The following is a 17,917-nucleotide window of genomic DNA, read 5'->3' as shown; positions in this document are numbered from 1 at the left end:
ATTCTTGATGTGTACATTTTTTTCTACCCCGAGAGACAGTGTGTGCAGTTGAGTAGTGCTAGAAGATCTGAGGAAGTGTGGTGCAGTGAGGGGTGTGATAAATGCCATGAAGTTAGAGGCTGTGGCAATTGTTATAATTTGAGAGCGAGGTGCAGTAGTCCACTGTTCAAATATATCATGGGACTGAACAAGCACCTGATTGGACTGACATTTATCATAGAGATATAATCATGCAAGTCAGAGAAAGGGAAACTTCTTTGTAATAAACTTTATTGTAATCAACAACCTAGTGTCATATTTCTTCATACAGTTAATAGATGATTGAAAGTTATGCTGTTGGACAGAAAAGCTCCACTGACTGAGAGAAAAAAATCTGTATTACTAGGTGATAGATAGATAGATAGATAGATAGATAGATAGATAGATAGATAGATAGATAGATAGATAGATAGATAGATAGATAGATAGATAGATAGATAGATAGATAGAATTCATTGATCTGTAAGGGGAAATGGAAAAGGAATAACACACAACTGACTGTGATGTTTGTATGAAAATAAACATATAAGTCGAACATTCCAGTTTCTTATTTTCTCGATGTCACCAAGATCACGTCCTTCAGTTGTCTGTGATACAGAACTGCACTGGCTCTCTGAAACAGAAAACACACCAGGGGTCAATCACAGTGTGTATTACAGCATGTGCTGAGGTGTCACACTTGGATTCAGTAGTGAGTTCTCGCCAGGTTACACAGAACAATAAAGAGACGATAGATGAACATGCATCAAGTCTTGTGATAATATCTTAATGCCAACCTTGTGAAATGGCTGCTGACAAACAGATTGGTTGACGTTAGCCATGTTTTTGAAGTATCTCAGTCATCATCATCATTATAAAGCTACATTTTTTTTAAGTTATTTACCTGTAACTCTGCCCCATCAAATAAATGACCATGCAGCTAAAGTCAAGTCAAGAAGCTTTTATTGTAATTTCAACCACATATAGCTGACGCAGTTCATAGTGAAATGAAACAACGTTTCTCCAGGACCCTGGTGCAACATAAACAACATGCAACACATAATTACAAACAGAAACAACACAGAGCTAGGACAGAAGTTTTGTCCTAGCTACATGACGTGCAAAATGTGCAACCAGGTGCACCAGTGCAAAGATAAGACAGGAAGTACCAAAAAACAACACAAGACAGGACACATAGCACCAGAAAACATGTGCAACAAAACAAAATGTAATATAATGTGCAAACTTGAGAAACTGTAAACACCAGGTATCTAATAACATATATGTTTATAACATATATGCTTACAGCATTTTCGGTAAGAGAGAATAAATGTGTTTTTGCACTCACATAGTTTCATCACTGCTGGGGACTGAATCCACAGACACTGCTGTGGGTGAGAAATAACTCAAATTAGAAGCATGTGTTAAAACATACTGTTAAACTCATTTTTTTCCTAATGTGTACATCTGATGCTACCTGAATTGTGCTTCGAGACAGATCTGTCAGAAAAAAAAGTTTAATCACTTAAAAATATTTTCCTTCCTTCATATACATTGGGTCATGGTGATTGCGGTCCCTTGTTTTTTTATATAGACAGATTAATAAAGATATGCATTTTTTTTATTACCGAATGTATTTGTTTGCACATTAAGCACACTTTCTTTTTTGAAAAAGTTAATGAAAATACGTGTGTAAAACTGCAGAGGACATCATGACTAAGTAAAATGGAACTTTCCTACTTACATGTAAGTACTGACTTGGTGAGTGGTTGTAGTCACTGTTGGAGTCACTGTTGGAGTCACTGTTGTAGTCACTGTTGTCAAAACAAAGAAAAATAATCAGTGTGATTTCTGTCTCATCATTTGTTAAAGTTGGGATCAGTGTTTGTGATAATACCTGGAGGTGGATCAGTGACATTGATGTGAACAGGAACCTGCAGATCTCCTGCACTGCACCAGTACCAGCCAGCATCACTCTTCTTCAGACCATTAAGCTGCACATTGAAGGATCTATTCTTATTATCACTGAACTGCACTGCTGAATTCTGGGATGTTTCAGTCTTTGTAAATGTCCAGCACTTCCTGTCTTTGAATCTGCACCACTGCTTCTGTGTATTCTGATACTGAGTGCTGTAGAGACACTGGACTGTGACGCTGCCTCCTTCCTCACCTCTCACTCTGCTCTCCCTCACTGACAGATCAGGATCTGAGCACAAATAATGTATATAGTCAATTATGTATGATTCATCTTTAGCAACATAAGATCACTGATAAATTCACTAATTATTTGCAGATTGTAGTTTAATACCTGATTTCACTGTGATATGAAGGGCTTCTCTAACCTCTGATCCATATATCTCTACACCACACCAGTACCATCCAGTGTCTTTTGTCTGGAGATTATCCAGAGTCACAGTAAAGAAACTCTCAGCTGGGTTATCAGTCACTGTCACTCTCCCCTTTGTATAACTGGCATATGCCTGAATTGTGCAGGAACTGAAATAATAACCAGAGCACCAGTATTTCTTATGTTGTATATATTCCCTATTATAACGACATGGGATGGTGACAGATGATCCAGGTTTAAGACTAAAGTACCTCCATGACTGAATGACATCAACTGCATACAGAACAGAAAAACACGACAATTACTCAGTGACAATAAAATATTTCATACTTTTGATGTATTTTATTTGATTATACTTTTTCATAATTTTGATGAAATAAATATTTACATTGCATATGAAAGTAAAGTAGGATAGAAGAGAGCATGAGAAATGTACTTACCAGAAATGATGAGAATAAAAATAAAAAAGCAGCTCATGTTAGATTTGTTCTGATGTTGAATGAAGTGTGAGGGTTTCTTGCGTCCTGCTTCTCTGTGAAGTTGGTACTGTGTCTGTAGCGGCTCAAGCAGTTCCTCTTCCTGCTCACCACACTATTTTTATATACATTTCTTGTTTGTGGTCAAAAAAATATATATATATGCTTCACTGATCCACCCATCAAACTCTTCTTTGTAATAATTTGTATTTCTGTATATTAGATGTGGGGAAAAATTATAATTAGCAATCTAAAATCTCTGTTGGGGGGGTAATATAGCAGGAAAAGCACACAGATAGCAATTTTTTTAAGTTAGGTTTTATGTGCTAGTTTAAGTACGTCAGGAAGATGTAGTTCTTCAAACATGGTTTGAAGACAGGCAGTAATTTAGCTCTTCAGACATCTAGGGGAATTTCATTCCACCACAGAGGATCCAAAACAGAGAACATTCTTGATGTGTTTTTGTACCCTGATAGATGGTGCGTCCATTTGAGTAGTGATAGAAGATCTGAGGAAGTGTGGTGCAGTGTGATAAATGGTTTGAGGTTAGAGGCTGCTAGTCTATTTAGGCTTTGTAAGCAAGCCTCAGTGTTTAAAATTTGATGCATTTGACTACTGGAAGCCAATGGGGAAAACTGCACTTGTTATAATTTGAGAGCAAGGTGCAGTAGTCCAGTGTCCCAATAAATCAAGGGACTGAACAAGCACCTGAGTGGACTGACATTTATCATAGAGATATAATCATGCAAGTCAGAGAAAGGGAAACATCTTTGTAATAAACTTTATTGTATTCAACAACCTAGTGTCATATTTTTTCACACAATGTTAATAGATAATTGAAATTGAATGCATTTATGCTGTTTGACAGAGAAGCCCCACTAAGATAATAAATTCTGTATGTAGGTGATAGATCTCCCCAGGTTACACAGAACAATAAAGAGTGGACAGTTTCCGGTACCTAGGTGTTCACATCATGCAGGACATGTCATGGTCTTGTCATGTTATCACCCTGGTGAAGAAGGCCCAGCGGCGTCTTTACCATCTTAGACGCCTAAAGGACTTCAAACTGCCCTCAAAGGTGCTATAGACATTCTACACCTGCACCATTGAGAGCATCCTGACGGGAAGCATCACAGCCTGGTTTGGAAATAGCACCAAGCAGGACAGGCAAGAAGATATAAACTAACGAAGTCGAATATAACTGATCCAAAAAAGCTATGAGCCTCTCAGACTGACTGCAAAAAGCGAACGATGTTGAGGATGTACAGGCAGCTACCCCAAACAGTTTGCAAAAAAGGAAGTTCATTTATGTCAGTGCACTGTCAGTGGAAAAAGTCCAAAACCAATAAGGAACTTATAGGGACATTTTTGGCCAAAAGGAATAAAGCGGACACACATGAGACAAAGTAATATGAATCAAAATAAACAATTAACATGGTACGATGCATGTAATAAACCATCACTCCTTTACAAGTAAGGGGTCACAGTGCACCATTGTAGAGTAGGATATAGTAAACACCATTATCAAAAACCATTATAAACACCATTATCACTTGAAAATATTAAAGAAGACGATCAGAAAATATTAAAGAAGACGATCAGAAAATACATTTTAAAAAGATACCTATAGCAGGCCTATTCATGAAGTAAAAGGTATAGAACAGCTATGGGCTTTGCAATGTAGAAAAACTTTAAGGCAAAAGCAAGGTGTGGAAACACGTCCCTATTTGGAGATAAATGAAAGTTTGCAAGGCGAAAAATGAACGAATGCTATGTGCAGTAAAATGTGATTGGATGAAGGGTAGGCAAGGGGACAGGCTGGCTTGTCAATCTTATTTGACAAAGTTTGAAAAGACGAACATGCATGACATATATAAGGACACTAATGTCCAATGGGACTTCGGTACAAGTTGGGTAATTACTGGCTTGCTTGACTGCTAATAAACCATTCTCATCTGAACCTGAGTTTGGCTGTTTGTTCTTTTTTTATTTCAGTTAAACTTCAATTCGATTTATTTGTATAGATCTTTTAACAATGGACATTGTCTCAAAGCAGCTTTACAGAGAAATGGTAAAGTGTAAAGTTAAGTTACTATTTTATCCCTAATGAGCAAGCCTGAGGCAATGCTGGCAAGAATAAACTCCATAAGATGATATGAGGAAGAAACCTTCAGAGGAACCAGGCTCAGAAGGGAACCCATCCTCATTTGGGTGACACTGCACAGTAAATTATGTTGATAATGTGCTTTCTGCAACAACAACCAGTGTAGTTTTTGAGTTCATTATTGACTTAGCACTAATTCCTTCCTGTCGAAAGCTAACTGATGCAGTGGCAGGTGTGATAATCTCCAAGTGGTTCTATCTTCCGGATCTGCTCCTTTAATTAAGATAAACTACACATCGAAAGCTTAAACAAGCCTGGACTTTTAATTGGAATGCTGTTCCATAACTGTGAGGCTTTGCAAGAAAAATCTCTGCCCCCTGCTGTAGCCTTTGCTCCTTGTGGAACTACCAAATAGCCTGCACCTTTCGAATGATGTAGGCATGGTGGATCATAAAAAAACAAAAGATTGCTCAGGTACTGTGTCGCAATAGCATTTAGTGCTTTATATTTGCAGTGTGGATAAGATAGAATTGATCTGTTCATATTTTCTGGTTCTAGTTTGGACTCTAGCTGCTGCATTCTGGACTAGCTAGAGCTTGTTTATGCTCCCACTGGAACATCCAGACAGTAAGTCATTACAATAATCCAACTTAGCGGTAACAAAAGCATCATGAAATCATGACATCATATTTCTTATTTTATATTTTATATATCTTAGCAATATATCTGAAATGAAAGAAGGCTACCCTAGAGATACTATCTACATGAGCTTCAAATGAAAGCTCAGAGTCAGTAATCACACCAAGGTCTTTAACTGCTGAACATCTTCAACAGCTGAAACAGAAAGACCATCCAGATTTACTCTATAATCAGAAAGCTTACTTACTCAAGTAAAACCAGCAAGGAGACACAGCCCTGATCAGAGGCCAGTAACAAGTCATTGACCACTTTAACTAGTGCTGTCTCTGTGCTATGATGAGGCCTAAATCCTCAGGCCTGAATCCCTGATGTCATGAATGTTATTCCTATAGAACATAACTGCTGTGCTACAACCTTTTCTAGGATCTTAGAGATAAAGGGGAGGTTTGATATCAGCACTGATCAGAAATAGTTAAATTATCTGTCAAATTTTTTGGTTTTAATTTAATATGTCTAAATTTTTTTGCCTGATATAAATTTTTCACAGATAGTGTTTGCTTTTCTACAGTGGTTTTACTCCTAGTTAGTTTTGCTACAGTATTAAATAAAAATTTACGATTGTTTTTGACTTTGTTGTGTTTATCCATGTTGTGCCTTTTGTTTCAGTGACACCTTTACGTCTTCATGTGTCCATGTTTTGTCTATTTTGTCTAGTTATAAGTTCTTGTCTAGTTCTAAGTTAATAAAAGCAAGTAGTCTTTTATCCTGCACTTGGATCTGATATATGGCATCGTAGGTGATGTAACTCTGTTCGGAATTTTTAAGTTTGATCCCCACCTCTGGCAGTGTCTCCCTTTGTGACATTTATTTTTAAGATATAGTGAACTTGCAGTACATTTTATTTATTATATTTAACCTAGCAAGGTTTGACTGATGAAGGTTTATTCATACAAAAATCCACACTGTTTTTGCATTTTTTTTTTATTTAGAAATACATTTTAAGAATCAAATGAATTAAGAATCAACAGTTAAAACATTTACAAGACCAAAAGCAGTCACACTGTAAAAAGCCATAAATTATTGCGTTTTAAGCCAAACATTTAAAATGCTTCACATTTTTGCTAGACATGTACAGTATATGTAGCACTATAAATGTCTTGCATTTATATGCAAATGTAAGTGAAGAAAATGAATCGATTTTTTAGATTTTTTTGTATAGAAATGCAGGCAGTCATGCTCCAGTGTCATACACTATATGTGAAATTTTGGGGAAAACCCATCAGATGTCACTCTGGCAAAAAGTCACAAAAAAAGGCACGTTATGGTTAAGTTTATATTTTTCTGGTTAGATCTTTTAACCAGAACAATTCCAAACAATTTTTAGAACCTTTAGAAATCATAAATATATTGTGTAATTTCATTCATGGTTCATGTTGGTTAACGAACCAGTTTAATAAACACGGTGTAAGTCGTACTGCCTAGAGATTGAGTGTGATATTCTCCCACAGTGAATGGTCCGGGTCATAAGCCTAATCGATTCAGATTGTAATCAGATACCAGCACGGTTTATCAGAATGTCCATGATGGTTGTTCTCCATTATCTTGAATTATTTCTTTAATTATGAAAAGAGAAACATTTCAAATTCAATAATAAAAAATTTTACCAGTTGAAGGGTTTTCCCAACCATCACTCATACTTAACACTGACTTCACTGGGCAGTCATAATAATAACATAGCAGAGCGTAATGATAGTATGCTTTAATATACAAACATAACATGGTTTTCTTACACATTTTTACTCATTAAGCTTTGTGGGTTCTCCAGTGTGTTATGTTGTACGCTAATCTTGTATTTAAGGGCTGTACACCATGAAAATGATGAGAGCTACCTTTCAGATTTCCCAAGTGAAGCAAAAGACTAAAAAAAAATTAAAGTACAGAAGTAAATGAGAGAAATCTGATAGCTACAGTGAGGAAACTGGTCTTTTCTGAATGACTGAGGGTCATGTGACTGTGATGTAAGTCTGTGGTGTGAGTGTGGGGAATGTTGTCCTTGTCCTGATTGGGATTTTGTCTGTAAAGATGTTGAGGATGAACACGAGACCCAGTAGAGATCCCTGAGGCACCACACACAGTTTCCTTCCATCCAAACAGTAAGTGAAGCTCTACAGAGAATAAATACACTTGCTGTGTGAAAGGTTTGTAATTTTACTCTACATATTTGACTGATTTAAGTATATATTTTTTTTAATCACGAACCTCTTCATCATGGGTCATCATTTGGAGACACCTAGAACAGGATATGAATAAAGTCCCTAAAGATTAGTGAGTAAAGCAGTCATTATGGATTTATACACTTAGATCTGTAGCTTGGATTGAACTGGAACAGACTTCATTTAAAATAATTTACTCACAGTTTTATTTTTAGAAGCAGTGTTTATAGAGCTGTAGTGTTTGTTAAATCTTCAGTTATAATTAAAAAATAATTCATATCACAACAACAAAAATAAGAATAACCTTCATCATAAGGAAATTAATGTAGAATTGGACCAGTGGATTGCCATCTTACTTTTGGTTTATCTGCCACAGTGCTGTACACAATAGACTCATCTGTCCAAATGGGGTTTTTCTTACCCTAAACAACCAAACACACACACACACACACAACTGTGTATAGTAAATGGACAAAAACCCATCTAATTTTTATGGGTTATTTTATAGAGTAAATGACTGTATATTTGTCAAAGTACAGAAGAATTTTATTGATTTATTGATTTTATGAAGCGAAATCCAGAGATTATTGCCTAAGACATAAATATTTCAGAAATGCTCGATACAATTTAAAAAGAATTATATGAATAAAATTTTAAATACAGAAACTAATCTGAAACACAGAACAGGTAAATACAATAGGATAACAAACCAGTAATATAAAAAAGGAAATGGACAATGATGATGATGTTGATAATAATAATAATAATAATAATAATAATAATAATAATAATAATAATAATAATAATAATAACAATAATAATAATAATAATAATAATAATAACAATAATAATAATATGGAAATTAATGTAGAATTCTAATAATGGATTGATCTTGCCTTTGGCTTAGGAACAGCCACAGTGGTGTATGTAATGGAGTGTTCATCTGTAAAAGTGGGCTATTACACAAACACACACACACACACACACACACACTTCCTCTTTATATGGTATTATTATTAATGCAGCTATTAATTCTAGCTACACTTAACTGTAATTTGAACTGGCTTAGCCAAACATCAACAGCACTGATGATCATTTGTAGTGATGACTGCTTATTAAACGTACTAAAAGGTACAACAGGCACTAAAATAACACATGAGATGCAGTACTAACTGTGGGAACAGTGGTGTCATTGCTCCTCTCTCTGGTCCTGGTTTGATTCTCTGCTTCTGGAAGTTAATTCATAAATAAATAAATTAATTAATTAATTTACACATAGTCAATTCTATTCAATTGAAAGCACATAATAATAATAAAAAAAAATAAAATAATAATAATAATAATAATAATATCCACCTTTGTGCCACTAGAGGGCACCCTCACCCAAATTTTAGAAATTTTGCCTTAATCATTACATTCATGTTCTGCCTACAGGCTTCATAAAGCTGAAAGTCAGCACTCAGCAGAGGAGAAAGACAAGGGTTATACATGACATGTAAATACAGTATAACGGCTCAGAACTCACATGAGCGGTAATAATTAGCGAGGCTTCACAATCAGTGTGACTTTTTATTCCCTCTGTTTTCCTGTTTGTCCTCAGATCCTAGATATACTGTTGATTGCTGTGTTTGACTCCTGACTGATTTATCTGACTGTCCAATCTTTGAGTCTGTCCTCTGGTTGTAGGATCACTGAATTACATTTGATAGTGTGGAATTTCTTGTTAATAAACCTCCAGCGAATGGATTTTCACAGTTAATGTGAAGCTACAGCCACACCAGGGGACACTTACCACATTTCTTTCTGAGCATGCAGATGATGATGACCAGTATCACCAGTGGCAAAAGAAGGGCCAGCAGGTACCAATGGATCAGGGTCCCACTCCCACTGTAGATAAACATTTGTTAGCACAGACTGGCTGAATCAGTTGCAGTGCAAAATATTCATTCATCATTAATCATCATGTATTTAATCTTTCATTCTTCCTCAGTAGTCAAATCATCCTACTGTCATGTTTTTGAGAGGTGGAAGAACATGAACAGACAGTAACAAGACCTCAGGTTCAAACCGCAGATCTTGAAACCTCAAGGCTTTTGTGTTACCTGTGCTATATACTAACAATAATAACAACACACAAAACCATCATATTTTAATGAATCTACAGACATGTCATATGACTGTAGTTCTGTGGTGTGGTTATAGGACTGCCAGTCTTTCTGTTGGTTGTAATCAGGGTCATGGTGGTCTTTTCTTCATATATAGAGTTTATATGGTATGTAGATTTATATATCATGCCATTTTTTCCCACCATTTACTCATTTTCATTTAATTTTCTCTAAGGAGTAGTAGAAAGTATAAAACTACTATCTTTAATAAACTATTATCTATATAAACTAGTATAAACTATTATCTTTACAGTTTCTACTTTACTAAAGTACTGTACCAAGAGGACCTGTAGTTTATTATTTTCTACCTGTCATGTACATTATCATGAAATATAAAAGATCTGTAGTAATTTTTTCTTTCCTATTAACATGGCACCCGTTGATTTCATGTGTGTTTACATGAGAGCTTGTGATATGAGAACGTTTCCACAAGCAAGCAATTGTCATGTAATTCTCACATGATCATCTTTGAATAAGGCAACAAATTCACATGGCTGTGAAACTGCAGAGGACAACAACATAGCCTGTAACAAGTGTTCGGCGTTTTCTGTAAGAGAGAGTAAGGGAGTTTTTGCACTCACATGGTTTCATCACTGCTGGGAACTAAATCCACAGACACTGCTGTGGGTGAGAAATAATTTAAATTAAAAAGCACGTGTTAAAACCAACTTGTAAAAATATTTTTCTTTCTAATATGTACATCTGATGCTACCTGAATTGTGCTTCGAGATAGATCTGTCAGAAAAAGTAAGTAAAGCTTGATCACTTGAAATATTTTCCTTCATTCATATACATTGGGTCATGATGATTGCAGTCCCTTGCGGAGGACGCCATGACTAAGTAAAACTTAGAACTCTCCTACTTACATGGAAGTACTGACTTGGTGAGTGGTTGTAGTCACTGTTGTCAAAACAAAGAAAAATAATCAGTGTGATTTCTGTCTCATCATTTGTTAAAGTTGGGATCAGTGTTTGTGATAATACCTGGAGGTGGATCAGTGACACTGATGTGAACAGGAACCTGCAGATCTCCTGCACTGCACCAGTACCAGCCAGCATCACTCTTCTTCACTCCATTAAGCTGCACATTGAAGGATCTATTCTTATCATCACTGAACTGCACTGCTGAATTCTGGGATGTTTTAGTCTTCTTAATTGTCCAGCACTGTCCATCTTTGAATCTGCACCACTGCTTCTGTGTATTCTGATATTCAGTGCTGTAGAGACACTGGACTGTGACGCTGCCTCCTTCCTCACCTCTCACTCTGCTCTCCCTCACTGACAGATCAGGATCTGAGCACAAATAATGTATATAGTCAATTATGTATGATTCATCTTTAGCAACATAAGATCACTCAAGCCATCAGGCTCCTCAACATCCAGAACTGAACTGTTCCAAACAGTCTCTCTCTCTCTCTCTCACACACACACACACACACACACACACACTGACCTGTGTGAAGAGACACAATATAATGTTCACTACTTACTTGCACTACTTCAACCGCCGTTATAACGTTTCAACCGCTGCTATAATGTTACTTTCTTATTTGCCCTTCTTCAACCGCTGCTAGTGCATTTTTGCACAATCCACATTGTCATGCTGCTCTCTATATGTAACAATCATATATGTATATCAGATACCTGGTTTTTACAGTTTCTCAAATTTCCATTTTGTTTCATTGCACATGTATTCAGTGCTATGTGTCCTGTCTTGTGGTGTTTTTTTTGTACATCCTGTTTTTGCACTGTTTGCACCTCGTTGCACTTTATGTAGCTAAGACAAACTTCTGTCCTAGTTCTGTGTTGTTTCTGTTTGTAATTATGTGTTGTATGTTTATGTAGCACCAGGGTCCTGGAGAAACGTTGTTTCATTTCACTATGTACTGCATCAGCGATATGTGGTTGAAATGACCATAAAAGCTTCCTGTCTTAACTTGACTTGATCACTGATAAATTCACAGAATATTTGCAGATTGTAGTTTAATACCTGATTTCACTGTGATATGAAGGGCTTCTCTAACATCTGATCCAGCTATCTCTACACCACACCAGTACCATCCAGTGTCTTTTGTCTGGAGATTATCCAGAGTCACAGTGAAGAAACTCTCAGCTGGGTTATCAGTCACTGTCACTCTCCCCTTTGTATAACTGGCATATGCCTGAATTGTGCAGGAACGAAAATATTTACCAGAGCACCAGTATTTCTTATGTCGTATATATATCTTATTATAACCACATGGGAAGGTGACAGATGATCCAGGTTTAAGACTGAAGTGCCTCCATGACTGAATGGCATCAACTGCATACAGAACAGAAAAACACGACAATTACTCAGTGACAACAAAATATTTCATACTTAATACAACATATTACTGATGGTTGATATGATATTCCAGTACTTTAGGATTTTAACGTATTAATTATTTACATTGCATATGAAAGTAAAGTAGGACAGAAGAGAGCATGAGAAATGTACTTACCAGAAATGATGAGAATAAAAATAAAAAAGCAGCTCATGTTAGATTTGTTGTGATGTTGAATGTGAGTGTGAGGGTTTCTTGCGTCCTGCTCCTCTGTGAAGTTGGTACTGTGTCTGTAGCGGCTCAAGCAGTTCCTCTTCCTGCTCACCACACTATTTTTACGTACATTTGCCGTTTGTGGTCAAACAAAAAACATGCTTCACTGATCCACCCATCAAACTCTGTCTTCTTTTTAATTCTGTATCTAGTTGTGGGAAAATTTATAATCACCAATCTAAAACCTCTAATATAGCACTGGATATGATTGGTTGCCAAATGCCAGAAATGTAAATATAGCAGGAAAAGCACACAGATAGCAAGTTTTTCTAAAGGTTTGAAGAAAGACAGTGATTCAGCTGTTCAGACATCTAGGGGAAGTTTGTTCCACCATCAAGGAGCCTGAGCAGAGAAGATTTTTGATGCGTAAAGTTTTGGACCCTGAGAGACAGTTGAGCGGAGCTAGAAGGTCAGAGGAAGTTTGGTGCGGTGAGGGGTGAGATAAGTGCTTTGAGGTTAGAGGCTCCTAGTCTGTTTTTGGCTTTGTGGGCAAGCCTTACTGTGTTAAATCTAATGCTTGTGGCTACTGAAAGCCAGTGGGGGCAATGTGGTTTGGTAACAAGCTGCAGTAGTCCAGTGTAGAGAAATTTAGCAAGTCAGAGAAAGGAGAACTTTTTTTGTAATAAACTTTATTGTAATCAGCAACCTAATGTCATTATCACACAATGATAATTGAATGAAAATGAATGCACTCATGCTGTTTGGCAGAGAAGCTCCACTGACTAAGATAAATTCTGTACAACTAGGTAATAGATAGATAGATAGATAGATAGATAGATAGATAGATAGATAGATAGATAGATAGATAGATAGATAGATAGATAGATAGATAGATAGATAGATAGATAGATAGATAGATAGATAGATAGATAGATAGATAGATAGAAAATCCAAGGGTGAAATGGAAAAGGAAAAACACACATCTGACTGCACTGTTTGTATGAAAATAACTGTATAAATCGTATATTCCAGCTTCTTATATTCTCGCTTCCACCAATTCTTCAGTTGTTTGCGATACAGAACTGCACTGGCTCTCTGAAAGAGAAGACACCACAGGGTCAATCACAGTGTTTATTACCGCATTTGGAGAGGTGTCACACTCGCACCACTTCATGTATTCCTTTTTTTTTCCCCCATCAAAAACTGTATACCAGTGTACCAGAAATTTTACAACCCTTAAGAGTCCATCGGTTGTCCATCTGGAGGAACTGTTTCCCCTTTTGGACAGGTTTCCCGGTAAATCTCCAGTAGGAAGTAAAGAACATGTAATTATCCAAGAAACTATCAATTAGCCAATAAAGAAAGGAGGACACAGGAAAAGAAGATAGTACGTTGTGGAATATGAGGGGGTTTTTTTTCCTTGTGACAAATAGTCAGATCAGTAATATTACTGGGAACGCCTCAAGTTTTTAATCACACACAATTTACCCGACATAACTGAACAAGTTATAGTTACAGTCTATATGAAATACAGTAGTGCTATTGTGTACTAATGACTCATTCTTATCAGCAGCGTATGATATTTCTGTACTCACATAGATGATTTATTGCAGGAGCGTGTAGAATCTGCCGTGGCCATATCTAAAGGATTTGGAAATCATCATTATCATGCAGTAACACAACAAGAAATCACTTGAATCGTGATGAAAAATACACAATGTGAGAGCTATTAAATTGGAGGGACGAGCCACTTGTGTCCGTCTCTAACAATGATATGGAACAATCGCAATCATTTCTTTCTCTGATCTCTTGCATGAACCATGTTTTTGGCTGCATGGGGAGTTGCCTTGCTGACTTGAACTATATTGTTATTAGAGCACTGCCACCAATGACATGGGATTTAACTTTTCAAAGTAAAAAAAAAAAAAAAAGTGTTAAGACTTTATTTTTCATTAAGAAGTATTAAAACAACAACAAAAAGACAGTAATTTCACAAGATTAAGTAATAAAAGCTGTGTTCAAAGTTTGTTGAATGAAAGTTAGCTTAAACCAAACGACTCAGATGTAGTAAACAGCAGCACAACAGAATAAAAGATTATAGCTCTTACTAGTAACATATCATCTGTAAATTGGCTGTTCATTGCTATGCGGCTGTAAGGAACCCCCAAATGCAGACAGTCTAGAATCTATGAGAGGAGTTTATTAATTTTACCCAGGATGTCAATATTCAGGTGAGGGCTCCCTCTGGTGGCGGAGAGAGGGTGTTACCGGTGAGGTCTTGATATTGGCACATGGGCTAAATTCACAGACTCCATTTTCTAAATTGCATCACAGCCTGCAAGCATGGCTGCATCGAACTCGCTCTCCCACAATCTGCGTGCACTACCACACTCACAGTCGCCTTCATTTTGATCATTTTTCGATCAAAAATCTTTCGATCATGGCTTGTTCAGATGTGGCCATGATCTAACTATCATGCTTCCTCATATTAGTAAGTCTCGGTGGAGAATTTCATAGTGGGGGTCCTTTATAGGCTCGACATTTAAGGTCGCAATTATGGTCACATGGTGAAGATGTTTCATTTAATACTAGGCAAAGATATGAGTGAGTAAACAGGAAATAGTTTTGAAAGAAAACCACTCCAGAACAAAATGAAGAAGAAGATTCTTGCCGCCAGTCACGGGACATGTGTTAAGGATAAACAAATAAATGTCAAAGGTCACTAATCATATTAGGATTCAACCTGAATCCTACCCTTAAGATAACATATTTCCAGTCACGCCAACATAAACATTCAGTCTAATCTTTTACCCTGACTGCCAGTTTTTCTACAATAATTACAGTACTGCAGATATTAACGCATGATATTAGTAGCAGGAGCTTCATTACCGACACTGATGTGAACAGGAACCTGCAGATCTCCTGCACTGCACCAGTACCAGCCAGCATCACACTTCTTCAGTCCACTCATCATCACACTGAAGGATCTTCTCCCATCATCACTGAACTGCACCGCTGAATTCTGGGATGTTTTAGTCCCCACTGTATTGCACTGTCCATCTTTGAATCTGCACCACTGCTTCTGTGTCTTCTGATACGCAGCACTGTAGAGACACTGGACTGTGACACTGCCTCCTTCCTCACCTCTCACTCTGCTCTCCCTCACTGACACATCAGGATCTGAATAAAGAGGCAGCAAATGAATGTTGTAATGGACTCGATAACAATTATGATTCTACCTCATTTAGGTTTCTTACCTTGACTAATCGTCAAATACAAATTATCACGGTCATCCTTTTGCCATTTATCCCCAATTTCTGCAGCACACCAATACATTCCAGACTCAGAGACAGGGTTCAGTTCCACAGTAAACAAGTTCTGTGCTGGACGATCAATGACTGATGTACTTCCGCTTGAGTTAGCATAGGCTACAATGTTGCAGGAATTCCATTTGTATCCTTTGCACCAGAATTTAGGGTTTGCTTTGTACTGCCCTTCATATGAACATGGAATAGTGACGGATCCTCCACGTTTTACGGCTACGTTTTTCAGTGTCCTCATGCTCTTTACATCTGCATGCAAATCACATTAGGACACAGTATTAGCATCAGTGTTGTATAAAGTACCCAAAAGCCATACTTGAGTAAAAGTACAGGTATTTTGTTAGAAAATGACTCAAGTAAAAGTTAAAGTCAACCATTATAATTCTACTTTAGTAAAAGTCTTAAAGTATCTGAAATAAGTAGTATTTTCATGAATGTATTCAAGTATGGAAAGTAAAAGTAGAAGTAAACTAATAAAAAAGCAAGACTGTAATAATTTGTAGAATTATGAATTTTATTCTGTATTGCGTTCTTTCTTAAACTTCTCAATAAGTGCAGCACCAAAAAAATAAGACTTGCATGAAAGAAAGAAGAGGCCTTTAGAACTATCAGTAGGTGCGTTTACATGGACACTTTTTAATCAGATCGGACTGGATTCAATCAGATCGGACTGGATTCAATCAGATCGACGAATCCGATCGCAGCGTTTACATGAACGCGGTATGAAGTAATCAGATTGTTATGCGCGTTTACATGACACATGATTAGAATCAGATTAGATCTTTTGACATGCACACAGTCCACAGAAACATCCGTACGTCATACGTCATTCATATCAACATCCGTACGTCATACGTCATTCTTGTGTCATTGTTCATGCGCAGAACTTTCCAGGAACATATTCCATCCGATTAAGTGTTTACATGTCCTCTCGATCGGACTAAAAATGGTTTAAACCACCCCTTACCATCCGATTGAAATTTTAATCGGATGTGGCAAATTCCATCCGATTGACGTGTTTACATGACACTTTTTTAATCTGATTGTGCTTCTAGTCCTGTTACGATCGGATTACAAGTGTCCATGTAAATGCACCTAGTGTTTCCATACATGTGCGCTTGTAACTAAGGCCATGTCCACACGTAGCCAGGGATTTTTAAAAAGGGAGATTTTTCTCTGTGTTTTGACCTTTCGTCCACAGTTTGAGGTCGTTGAAAACGGAGCTGCATACAAAACTCTGACAGCACACACAGAGATGGCAGTTTTGGACGAGACCCGGTCGGACTTCTACATTCTACAATGAAATTTTCGCACGTCAAGGGCATCTCTTTCACACGACTTTGGACGCACGAGGAATTTGGACGCAGGTTTGTTTTTTTTTAACGAAAATGCCGAACAGAAAATGTATCGGAGTAAAAGTATAGAATTTGTTTCAAAAACGTAGTGAAGTAAAGGTTGACAGAAATATAAAAACTCAAGTAAAGCACAAAAATTCTAAAAATATACTTAAGTACTGTAATGAAGTAATTTTACACCACTGATCAGCATTACTAAGACTCACGATGATTAGGACTAATCAGAAATCACTGTGCCACTGTTAACACATTCAGTCTACAAGTGATAAAGGATTTCAACAACACTGCTGTGTGAAAGGAATTTCATCTCCAATTAATCTACAAGAGCTTATTTAAATGTTTACAAAATGAAGGACGCACAACCTGTACAGAACAGTTCCAGTCTTACCTGAGAAGAACCCAAAGACAGATACACAAACAACTAGTAAGTGAAAACTCATGTTTCTGTAAGAGATTTCGATCTCAAATGCTGTTCCTTTTTTTGAGGAATGTAGCTTTGGACTGGTCTAGTTCCGTTTTTTTTTTTTTTTATGTAATAGCTTGACACACACTTGAAAATCATCTTATAACTTCCTTTTCGTCTCTTTCTTGCACTTGATCACACCATCGTTTAGATAGCTGGGATTATAACAAAGAACAGCTAATTATAATTAACACCTATACAGAACAACAGTTTTGTTGTTGTTTATTGTTCTTGTTTATTGTGTATTATGTCACAGCAAACCCACCCTTTTTAGAGTAATGCTGGATCGTGTGATT

General features: G+C 36.8%; 2 protein-coding genes across 4 annotated transcripts; both read right to left on the bottom strand.

Annotated features, from left to right (window-relative positions):
- Positions 1-332: 332 nt before the first annotated feature.
- On the bottom strand, positions 333-3,143 carry LOC131371055 (polymeric immunoglobulin receptor-like). Of its 3 annotated transcripts, none has more exons than XM_058418789.1 (7): positions 2,806-3,143; positions 2,327-2,638; positions 1,916-2,224; positions 1,763-1,832; positions 1,496-1,518; positions 1,367-1,406; positions 333-652 (listed from the first exon to the last, which is right to left on the bottom strand). In XM_058418789.1, exons 1-7 carry the CDS (start codon positions 2,840-2,842, stop codon positions 619-621), a joined length of 825 nt encoding a protein of 274 aa, XP_058274772.1. In that variant the 5' UTR covers positions 2,843-3,143; the 3' UTR covers positions 333-618. The 3 variants fall into 3 exon arrangements, with proteins under 3 accessions (XP_058274772.1, XP_058274773.1, XP_058274774.1); XM_058418790.1 differs by having other exon boundaries at positions 1,763-1,820; XM_058418791.1 differs by lacking the exon at positions 1,496-1,518 and having other exon boundaries at positions 2,806-3,142.
- Positions 3,144-6,624: 3,481 nt separating this feature from the next.
- Positions 6,625-17,679, bottom strand: LOC131370798 (polymeric immunoglobulin receptor-like). Its single transcript, XM_058418310.1, has 16 exons — positions 17,547-17,679; positions 15,738-16,052; positions 15,370-15,660; positions 14,076-14,121; positions 12,445-12,626; positions 11,952-12,263; positions 10,946-11,254; positions 10,829-10,862; positions 10,675-10,697; positions 10,544-10,583; positions 9,590-9,684; positions 8,971-9,026; positions 8,694-8,753; positions 8,154-8,219; positions 7,844-7,874; positions 6,625-7,749 (listed from the first exon to the last, which is right to left on the bottom strand). Exons 1-15 carry the CDS (start codon positions 17,596-17,598, stop codon positions 7,851-7,853), a joined length of 1,905 nt encoding a protein of 634 aa, XP_058274293.1. The 5' UTR covers positions 17,599-17,679; the 3' UTR covers positions 6,625-7,749; positions 7,844-7,850.
- Between the last annotated feature and the right edge of the window lie 238 nt (positions 17,680-17,917).

The sequence above is a fragment of the Hemibagrus wyckioides genome, linkage group LG20, assembly GCF_019097595.1.
Source record: "Hemibagrus wyckioides isolate EC202008001 linkage group LG20, SWU_Hwy_1.0, whole genome shotgun sequence".
NCBI lineage: Eukaryota > Metazoa > Chordata > Actinopteri > Siluriformes > Bagridae > Hemibagrus > Hemibagrus wyckioides.
The sequence above is the reverse complement of the archived record's forward strand: the minus strand, read 5'-3'. Positions and strand labels throughout refer to the sequence as shown.